Source organism: Plectropomus leopardus, chromosome 4 (assembly GCF_008729295.1).
Source record: "Plectropomus leopardus isolate mb chromosome 4, YSFRI_Pleo_2.0, whole genome shotgun sequence".
Classification (NCBI taxonomy): domain Eukaryota; kingdom Metazoa; phylum Chordata; class Actinopteri; order Perciformes; family Serranidae; genus Plectropomus; species Plectropomus leopardus.
The window spans coordinates 22,159,576-22,170,817 of NC_056466.1; the positions used below are offsets into that span (position 1 = coordinate 22,159,576).

General features: G+C 39.6%; 1 protein-coding gene across 1 annotated transcript; it reads left to right on the forward strand.

Moving 5' to 3' along the window:
* Positions 1–1,051: 1,051 nt before the first annotated feature.
* Positions 1,052–2,511, forward strand: nanos3 (nanos homolog 3). The gene has a single exon (XM_042485597.1). It carries the CDS (start codon positions 1,176–1,178, stop codon positions 1,860–1,862), a length of 687 nt encoding a protein of 228 aa, XP_042341531.1. The 5' UTR covers positions 1,052–1,175; the 3' UTR covers positions 1,863–2,511.
* The last annotated feature ends 8,731 nt before the right edge of the window (positions 2,512–11,242 follow it).

An 11,242-nucleotide genomic window follows, 5' to 3' on the forward strand; every position in this document is an offset into this window, starting at 1 on the left:
TTTTTTGTTGTTGTAATCTGGCCTGGCTAATATATGCTTTCTTAAAAGTGTCTTATGAGGGGCACATGGTGGCTCAGTGGATAGAGCTGCACCCCATATACAGAGGTTGTATCCTTGCTGCAGTGGCCGCGGGTTTGGTTTACAAGCACAAGATTTTTTGTGACTACCATGTTTGGTGCAGGATGTTGCATAAGCAAAAGGAAGTTTCATAAAACAAACAGCACTGCTCACTGACAGGACAGACAGACACGCCAATACAAACACTGAATGCTGATCAAACCATTCAGACTCCAACTGTCCTTTGTGGAAGCATCTGCATGTGTTATGTTTCTGCATTCATTTATTCTGGATTCCTGAAAGCAGCTCACAGCAGTAAAGGTTGTTGCTTTAACCCTTGGACACCTGGACTGTGGTTAGTTTTCGTGTGGTGCCTTAGACTCCATTCATTTTAACCCTCAAAAACCAGATTTCTTTCAAAAACGGGGAAAAGGCCATAACAAACTTTGCAAGAAAAGTCCGTCATTACAAGAAATTAGTAAATTAGTAAATCTTGTTAGTTTTATCTTAATTTCCTGTTATATTTTGGCAGTCTTGTTGAGTTGCTCATAACCTTCTTCCCATGTTTTTGAAAGAAAGCAAGCTCTCAGGGGGTGTACTTTCTCTTTAACCAATACCTAAGGATAAAAAAACAGTCATTATTGTTACATTAATTAAAAACTTTTTACACAGAAACAAACAAGATTCCAGACTATTCTTAGCAGTGTTATTATTAACTACTATGTTCCAACTAAAATTGCAACAGCTTCCTTTATCTCCCTACACCATTTACCACTGAAACGACTTAAATGTAAGGAACAAAACCTAAAACCATATAGCCTCTGTGATCAAGCAAAGTGTGTGTGCATGAGGGAAAAGAGTGGCATCACTCCACTTGATTGGAGCAAATGAGAAGTTGACTGCACACGCGGGGCATGAGCTCACGTGATTGGCTGCCGGGAGCGTGCCTTTCACCTCTTGTACTCAATTACCAATTACCAACTTCAAAACGTTGTTACGCGCGCAGCGCCGAGTGTCTGCCGTCCTTTACGTCGTTATTACAACGTCAACAACTCCATCATCTCACTGACAGAGTCTGGCAGACTAGAGGAAAACATTTTGGCCGAGAGGGAGTTAGAATGAACGGCATGGTTTGTGTGCTGTTACATCACCTGCCGTGCTTCATGGAGTCTGACAGAAAAAGTTTCCAGCCCTGGAGAGACTACATAGGGCTGTCGGACACAATTAGAGGGATCCTAGGCCGGCACACGGCCACTGAGTCCTCCCTGCCGCCCCCCAAAGCTCCACAGTCAGAGTCTGATGACCTGTGCCAGGCTCTGATGTCTGTGCGCATTAACCAAGTGTGCCAAAGCAGCGAGCTCGGGGCAAACTGCGCGCCAGATCTCCCCTGTGGATCCACGGTGCCGCCGGGCTCTGTAGCTCATCAACGCGCACCTGATGGTTTGTGGTTCGCTGCAGATCACTTCCACGATCCACAAAGCGCGGTGGATTTGAAGCCAAGACCAACAAGCTCCCGGGGGCCTAAAGAGCGCAAGAGGAGCATTCGCTTCAAAACACCGGATCCGCCGGCATCACCCGCGTCACCTGAGCGCATGTTCTGCAGTTTCTGCAAACACAACGGAGAGTCCGACTTGGTGTGCGGATCCCACTGGCTGAAGAACCAGGCCGGGGATGTTTTGTGTCCCTATCTGCGGCAGTATGTGTGTCCCCTGTGCGGAGCCACGGGGGCCAAAGCTCACACCAAGCGCTTTTGTCCGAAGGTAGACAGCGCTTACAGCTCCGTGTACGCCAAGTCCAGACGCTGAACCAGCAGGAGGCAGGTAGCAAAAGGACACAGAAGGCTGAAACTTCCCTTTATCGAGTGCGCTTTCCTTTATTCTCACGTGTATGCGGTTTGTTTTTCATTTGCATGTTTTGGCACGTTTGCTGTGTAGCCTTCTATCGAGCTGATCGGAGTTATTTTCCAGCTGGTCTTCTTGTCGGCCTCGCCTTCTCTAACAGCGTCCGATTGTTTTGGTACTTTGAATAACGACTGCCAGATATTATGTTTGGGAGGATTAAAAAAAAAGAAGGAAAAAAGACACATATTAAAGAGAAATGCAAGTTTTATTTTTAAATAAGACATATTTTTTAACACGTGGCCACTAAATGTCCAGTTTCATAACCTCCTGTCCATGCATTAAGGGATTAACACACTATTAAACCTAAGACATGCAGTCATCATCAGTAATAACTTTAATACATCATGTGACCATGTCAGTATTTTAACACTATTATTATTTTAATTCAAACATGAGTGAGGTGTTCTTGTTCTGTACCTGTTCCTGAGGCATGTTGTTTTATTTTGAGTATTGTATGTGTGGCTCTTCTAAAATGCCATTTCAGGGCTTGTCACTTTGAGAAGACAAATGTGTGTGAACAATTCAGTGTGAATATTATTATATGTGTGAATATACATATATCTAAAGTGAAAACATCGGTTGTGTGTGTGTGTTCTTGTCATCACTCTGAATTCTTTGAAAAACATTACAGAATTTAAAGGTTTAGTGTGTAGGATTTAATGGCATCTAGTGGTAGGTTAAAGAACTGAAACTGTACCAGCGTGCAGGAGAACTACGGTGGCCGACGCAAAACCACAAATGGCCCTGCTGCCAGCTCGATCTAAGGTAGTGAAAACACAGCAATTTTTTTTCCCAGGTAATGATGAACTAATGCAAACATAGTTTTGAAAATTGCCCCTAAATACTACACACTGGACCTTTAAATCCAGCCATGTGAGTGGTGGTGGAATATAACTAAGTACATTTACTCAAATACTGCACTAAAGTACAAATTTGAGTTACTCACACTTTAATTTAGTATTTTCTTTTCATGTCACATTATACTTTTACTCCACTACATCTCAGAGGAAAATATTGTAAATTTAACTTCACAAAATGTATCTGACAGCTTTAGTTTCCTGACAAATTAAGATTTTAGCATAAAAACTAAGAGTTCATGAAATATATTTGTTATAAATAAAATTAACAAACAGGCCTCAACTTACAAGTACAGCTACAATGATTAGTTGATAAATGAATTGACCCAATGACAGAAAATTGCTAACTATTTTGATAAACATGTAAGTTTTCTTCTATTTTTGGGGATGTTTTTTTTCCTCTTTTTTTGGTATTAGTACTTATACTTAAGTAAGGGATCTGAATACTTATTCTACCACTGCATGTGAGGCAGGTTTACGTCTGGTTGTATCACTAATTACTTCCAGAAAAATACTTGGATTACTGACTTCATAAATAACACTCAGCTTTATTTGTGGAGAACCAGAACAATAAAGCCATTAAACTGAACATGCCAGCTGTCAATGATACAAGAAGAGTTAATGTGGTTGTATAGTGTCATATTTGAACATTTGTACAATGGCACTTCATTACCCACAAACCATTAGGGCAACAGTAAAATCAGGATGGCGGGGACTTGAAACGAATCCTCAACGTACAGAGCTCCTTGCACTTTTACTGCTGCGGCGCAGGTTCTCCAGCTCCCTGTGGGCGGCCATGACTTTGCGACTAAAGAAAAGCAACAGAAAAAAGGAGAAAATTAAAATAAAGGACAGAAAAAAGATGGGGGGAAAAAGTGTGAATTCTGCCCTGACTTGCCCCAGTCCTTCCCATTTCTCTTTGACCTTGAGGCGTTACCAGATACCCTCTAAGAACATGACAGTGCCTTTTTTTAACTTCATTTTATTAACTAATCCCTCAACCTTTAAAAAAACATTTAAATTGATTTTCTTTTCATTTTATCTCTCTGTCTTACTTTCTGTTTCTTCCTCATACAGAAAACCAATCCACCCACACAAACACAGTCTCTCTCTCTCTCTCACACACACACACACACACACACACAAATACACACACACACACACACACACACACACACACACACACACAAACAAACAGAGGCATATATAATTTTGTTAATCTAAACCAGCCTTTTTACTGTCACCCTTTGTTAGTGTAGTTCCCCCATTTGTCTTTTCCTGTGCAGTTTGTTTTCATGTTGGAAATGTTTGTCTTAATTTGTACTAAACTATGCTTCACTTGTTCTGTACTGTCTTTCCATGTCACTTGCAAAAACATAAATCACTCATTTAAAATAAAAGAGAAAAGTAGGACAAATTGAAGCATGTACAAAATGCTGAGGATAAATTAGTTACAGAGTAAAACTAATTACCTTCTATTTTTTTATATATTTTTATTGCTAATAGTCCCTTGGATCATCCAAATGTCACTGTCTGACACCTATGAATAGATTTTTTTTGTTACAGATGTATTGCTCTAGGATGGGCAGGTTGTGTTGTAAATGTCAGTCAAAATTCAAATATACAATACAGTCACTTGCATTGTTTGAGAAATGTTCTTTACGCGTATTCAGGAAATGAGTGAATGCCCGAACAATAAAGTATCTTTGGGTGATGTTCCCATTTATTGCAGAATGATGATAGGTGATTATGTTGTGATTTGATGTAAATTTGAAGTGATCTGATTTAAAATTGCCGCCTTTGTTAGCTGTGATTACAGTAAGAACCACACCTATGCTCCACTGTGATTTTTCCCCTCCACCGTGACTTTAAAACAGGGTGTCTAACACCCAGTGTGATGTCAGACAGTCAGAGCAACACTATTATCTAGTGGTCAAATTTTATAGTCTTTACATGCCAAACGAAACTATATAACAATGCAAAATACACACGTGCTAAATGGCTCCTCCAAGTTGTATTCTGGCTGTGATGGAGTTCAATAGTGTTCAGATCAATCTGATTTGTTGCCGTCAGTGTCCATCCACCTCAAAGCTTTAGCCCTTGATGGCCTTTGCAACAAGGTGCCAAACAGACACACTTCAGCCAATTAGAGCACAGAGGCGAGGGTGAAACTGACCAATGATATTACGGGTTAAGAGTTCAACTAGGAAGTGTGAGGAGCAGGAGCTGAATGCAGAGGGAGATTTCAGTAAAAAGGTTCACGTGGCCAAAGAAAGGAGACAAAAATGAGATTGGACAGGAAAGAATAAGAAGCATTTACTAACTTTAGAGAGGAGAGCTCTCTGATGAGTCCACAGATCAGGTCTGTAGCATCTTCGTGACAGTCTGGAGAATCAGGCTGCTTCTGGATGGCTTCCTCCTCACTGGATGGACAGAAAGTAAAAAGTTTGACAGATTTTTAAAAAAAGGTGCTGTATAAGCTTGCATCCTAAATTTAAGTTGGTTTTTTTTCATTTTATAAGAGCCTGAAAATGTGTAGATATGTTGACATCAGAACATTTCTTTGTAAAAAAAATTATGTGCTTCGCTCTTGAAGTTAAGGAATTAAACTAAATCTGTGGGATATAAAGGAGCTTTTACTTCCTTTCTGACGGTGCTAACAATATTTTGGCTTTTTTGGTCAATTAGTAAGCTGTTTAGGTGGGGAAGCTTGTTTAAATTGCATGTTTATCTGAAGAGCCAGTCTACAAAAGGCTCACTTGCTTCCCTGACCTTCCCTTTCTTCACACAACTGTCAGGGTTATTCTTGTGGGATTTAACCCCTTCCTTTCTTCCTTACATCAGAGCAATGGTGTTCAGCTGCGAGTCTGACACGTAGTCCATGTATCCAGATCCAAACGGGTCAGTGGTGTCCCTGGTCTCAGGGGGCACAGCGTTTACAGAGGGACCAGCAGCGGGTTCATCATCACAGCCACTCTGTGTGGAACAAACGTAAACCAACCACTGCTGTAAAGTTTAACAGTAAAGAGTAAAATAATCGCCACTTAATATCAGTAATATCATGTTTGTTTGTTTTTTTGTGGAGATTATTAGTGTCAGAAATTCAGAAAGCAAATATCTGTCTTTTCTACAGCTTCACTCGTTGCAGTATTTTGCCTTAAATACTTTTTCATTTAACGGGTGATTGTCAGTTAAAGCTTACACATTGTTGAGGAAGTATTTGGCTTCATATGAATTATTTTTACAGCTACATATGTGTGTCATTTACAGTAAGACTGCACCTAAACAATCATTGTCATTAGCATTTTTTTCAATCAATTGATTTTTTAGTCAATAAAATGTTAGCTGCGAAAAACATCCATCACAAGTTCAGAGAGCTAAAGGTAACACCATTAAATAGTTCATTTTGTCCAACTAATAATCCACAGCACAAATATTTGGAATTACTGATGATATAAAACAGAAATAAGCAGTGTATCGTCACATTTGAGAAGCTGGAGCCAGCTAATATTTAGGGGTGTAATGATACGTATATCTATATATCGATCAACAATCCAGTATCTCCAAGGCAAAGTGAAAACATCGATACATATTATCTTTAAAATGTGCCTTATTTTGAAACTACCATGGTATTTCTATGTGAACTTTTCCGTCCAAACTCACGTCCTTCCTAAACATTCAAACAGTGCTAGCGGCCTAGTGTCAGGCAGATAACAGCAAGCAGCCACGAAAAAGACAATTAGGATGTCAACTGATATTATCTCATATCGATTGCAGGTCCCTAAATTGCTTCTTATTTTAAGGGTATCACGACAGGCATGGCGAAATCAGATAATATTGTATAATTGTCCAAAGAGTCGATATAATATCAAATCACGATGAAACTCATCACTTGCACCCCGACTAATATTTGATATTTGATATTAAATGACTTAAGTGACTACTCACTGGGGTTGATGATTGATTGTTGATTGCCTATTTGATTTATTCTTATAGCACTAATTTACAGAACTTTCTTGCTGGTGCTTTAGTCATAAACGCTACGCAGCTTTGTGATGTGGCACGATATCACATACAAAATGCAGAAACACTATTTCCTTGCCACACAATGACGAAATGACCCTTGAATCTAATTCACACTCCTGACAGTCTCAATAAAAACTTGACAGTGGGAGCATCACAAAGGGGTATTTTGTATATTCGTCCCATCACTCACGCTGTCTTTCCTCTTTGAGCCACCGGGTGTCCCTGCAGCCTCGCAGAGCTCCAAAACCTTGGCTCCTCCTGACTGGCTGCCCCTGGATGAAGCGCCTGCTTTACCGTCCTCAGCATCACCTTTCCTCTCATCATCATTCACCAACAGAGGGGCATCCCGGTTCACGGTCTCCTCATTTTGAGTCGGATTAGAGTCAACAGTGACGGCAGGACTTTGGTCTGCTACTGCTGACCCGTCTTCTTTCATTTGTTCCTCAGGTTTTGCAGCTGTGCGTCCCTCGAGTTCCTGCTGCTCCCCATTCCCCAAAAGCTTCTCCTCCACCTCTGCAGGTGGCTCTAACTTTGTGTCACCAGTTTGCTGAGGCTCTTTGCCTCCTTCAACCTCACAGCTCTTTGCTTCTGAGCAGCCTGGATCACACTCAGCACAGGCTCCATCTGAGGCAGCAACGGGGACTCCAGTTTCTGCCCTGCGTGTAAACAAACAGAGTCATCATCAAGTAAGGAACAAATTAAATGTATTCCTGTCAGTGCGTGTGTGTGTTTTTTCATTTATTTCACTTAAACTTACAGTGAAGCGGTGTATATTACTTAAAAACAGGGTTCCCACACATTTTCATGGATACATTTTCAAAAAATTTCTCTGATTTTAAAAGGTTATTACATAAGAATATATAAAGAAATTTAAAGAGGAAAGAGAAATCAACAAAATGTTTAAGTTTTCTATAAAAATAGGCAAAAAAAAAGAAGATTTTTTTAAAAATAAGAAAAGTCACAATTTTTTAATATGTTGACATAGAAGGCATGTTTTCTTTAAAAATCAACAGTAATATAAAAATAAAATACACCCATTCAGATTTGTTTGCTCCTCTCCTGAAATTATTCGACAAGCCTAGCGGGCATAAATGAAGGGAAAGACTGCAGGGAAAAAATGAAGAAATGTACGTAATGAACAAATAAACTAAAACACAACCAAAACGTCGACACATATTAAAGCTAAGTTACGTTGTCAGCTACAGAAAATAATTCCTCCGTGATGCTGCATCCATGCAATTTAATTTACGACACAACACTTTTTCATGGTTTTGCCAGAACTTTCAATGATTTTTAATAGTTCCGTAACTTTTCCAGGCCTGAAAAATGTGATTGTGAAATTCCAGGACTGTGGGAACCCTGTAAAAATGTGTCCATAATAGAGTACATATATTCATCTAACTTGAGGAGCATATGACACGACTCTTTCTTTGTCTTTGTCATGAAAGTGCAAAAATGAAACTAAGAAACTAAAATGTAAGATATTTAACATGTCGTTTTGATTCCTCACTGTATTTTTCTGACCTGTCATCCCCTCCTCTGTGACTGCACTCAACTTTTGTCTCGGCCCTGCTCCTGTCTTTGGCACTGCCTGCTGGGATGGAGAGTGAGGATGATGAGGGGGGTGAAGATATGATCTCTTCCTGAGCCGCAAGGTCAGCTGCGTTATCACAGATCTGCTGATCAACTCTCTCCAGGCCGTTCTGTGCGTTTTCACATTTTTGCATCTGTAAAAAGTGACTCCGCTCCCTCTCTGTAAGACCGCACACACCCATCCTTCTCTTCTTTTTGGCTGGTAACCCCGCTGCTGCATCCTTTGGGATCTCATCAGTGATGCACTCATTGCTGTGTTCCTCTTGGTTTCTTTCTGAGTTACTTTGAGGGTTCTCCTCTTCACCCATGCATCCACCGTCTGCAGAGACTAGCAATAGGACCTGGACTTGATCAGAGCAAGTTTGAGTCGGTGATCCGTTACATTCCTCTGCAGTTATTTCCTCTGTGTCCTTTCCACTCTTGTCACCGCCATCATCAGCATTTACTCCGCGGCCCTCCAGCTGAGAATCATTGTTGATATCGGTGACCGCAGTCTTGTCTTGCTCTTTGAAAGCTTTAGTAGTCACGTTTTTTAAGCTAACATTTGTTGCTTTGTTTTGTTCTTCTGTGTCGGGATCTTGTTTGGTGGGACAGGCCTGCTCCGCTGCCTCGTGCTGTTGAGATGAAATTATAATAGATTGCTGCAGAGGAGACTGGCGGCACTGAAGCAGGGTTTCATCCACTGCTGTGTCCTGAAAAAAAAAAAAGACAAGTCAACAGTTTGACTTGATAAGATAATAAGAAATGTAGGTTTTCTTTCAATCGCCTAGATTACCTGATGATGGAGAGTAACTGAAGCATCTTCAGGATCTGAGATTTCATCACTGGGACATCCCCTCTTCCTGGAGCGGAGTGACCGCAGCTGAGGTGGAGCTACGCTGACTTCACACATAAAGACCAACTTAATTCTAACAACCACTATAGCTCAAACAGTGGTGGGAGGTGACCAAGTACATTTACTCAGGTTCTGTACTTAAAGGTTCAGTGTGTAGGATTTAATGGCATCTAGCTCCTGTGTGGCCCTCTCTAAAGCCAGTGTTTGATTTGTCTGTTTTGGGTTACTGCAGAACAACATTAACATTGTCTATTTTAATTTGTCTATTTTACATCATCTTTTTTAGTTTGTCTTTTAATTTCCTCTTTTAATCTGTCTCGAGTGTGTTTAATTCCATCATTAGTACTATTATTTTCTGTGTTTCCAGCTAATATTCTTTGAATTGTATTTACTCTTATTGGTGTGGGTTGTTGTTGTTGTTGTTATTTTTGTTTAGTAATTGTTTCTCTCTTGTTTAATTCTACTTTAAATTTTGTCTGGCCTTGGTTCGGTATTATCATCTGTCTTCATTTTGTAAACTCTGTTTTTAAAAGTGCTATATAAATCACGTTATTATTATTATTAAAGTTATTATAACATGGGACACGCCATGGTGGAGGATCTGCTCTGTGTGTAGAAATAAACGTCTCATTCGAAAGTAATAAAACTCACAACAACTCTTATTTTCAGGTGAGTATAAACTAATAAAAACATAGTTATGGATATTATATTACATTCCTGACAGTGGATGCCCCTAAATCCTACACACTGGATCTTTAAGTATAAATTTGAGGTACTTGTACTTGATTTGATCTTTTTTGTCATGCTACTTCATTACTTCTACTACAGTTAATTAAGGGGAAATATATATATATATTTACTCCACTACATTTATCTGACAGCTTTTAATACTTAACAAATTTTGTTGTTTTTTTTAAAGTACACCTTTAAGCACAGTTAAGAGGTACTAGTACTTAACTTGAATCGTTTCTCTTTACGTTATAAAAATAGAAATGCAGGACTTTTCAGTATATCTTTTACAGTGTGGTATTAGTACTTTAACTTGAGGGTCTGAATACTTCTTCAATCACTGGCCGAACACTAATTAATACCAAATTGAAGCAACTGTGTATCAAGTAGAAATCATTATTTAGTTACAAAATGTAAATCTTAAATATATCAAATAGTCATATGTTCAGACCACAGTTAGCTCATGTTACGGGATAATAGGATTGTCTTTACCCGTGCTGTTGATTTTTGCTTTTCCTTTGGCCATCTCCTCTCCCTACAGGATACAAAGAGGTGAATTCAATGAAGACATAACAACATAGCAGGTAAAATATAGCTTTAGCTGCCATAAGTAATCCCTGTTGTTAACTTAGGTTGATAGCTTCATGATTAGCTTATTGACAACTAATCGTTATTGTGTTCAGGAGGCAGCTAGCTAACATCAACGAAGTGACTTTGACTGAATGGAGAATGTTGAAGCCATGACTCGGATACTGAGTGAAATTTCGGATGTTTAAATAACCAATTTGTGCTGAATCATTCCCAGAAGGTAGACACTGACATATTTTTCCCCCGCCGTCAAACAACAACCCACCTGAGCCGACGACGCTGAAGTTAGCTTCCGATTCACAGTTTACCATTAAGCAGTTAAGGGAAGAATTAAGGGAAACTTAACCCTTAACGACCGATTCTCCGATTTTGGGCTTTTTGCGCCTCTTACTGTGGTGAAAGCACGTTAGACGCTTTAAGTAAAGCCTCAGTGCTATCTGAAACCCACGTCTAGGTTTGTGAAACTTTTTTTCAATTAGTGAAAATGCAGAATGTAAATGCAGACGGGACACTTCACTGTGTTTTTCATATGAAGACCTAATTAGACCAGGTCCAGATAAAAACCACTCTACTTAGACTTGTCATATCTGGACTCGATTATCCCAGAGAGGGTAAACATTATTCTGAACACAGATTTGTGAAACCTTTATTGTATT

What these genes read in the sequence shown, in the direction of transcription:
- nanos3 (XM_042485597.1), top strand. Translation starts at nt 1,176, where the DNA reads ATGAACGGCATGGTTTGTGTGCTGTTACATCACCTGCCGTGCTTCATG.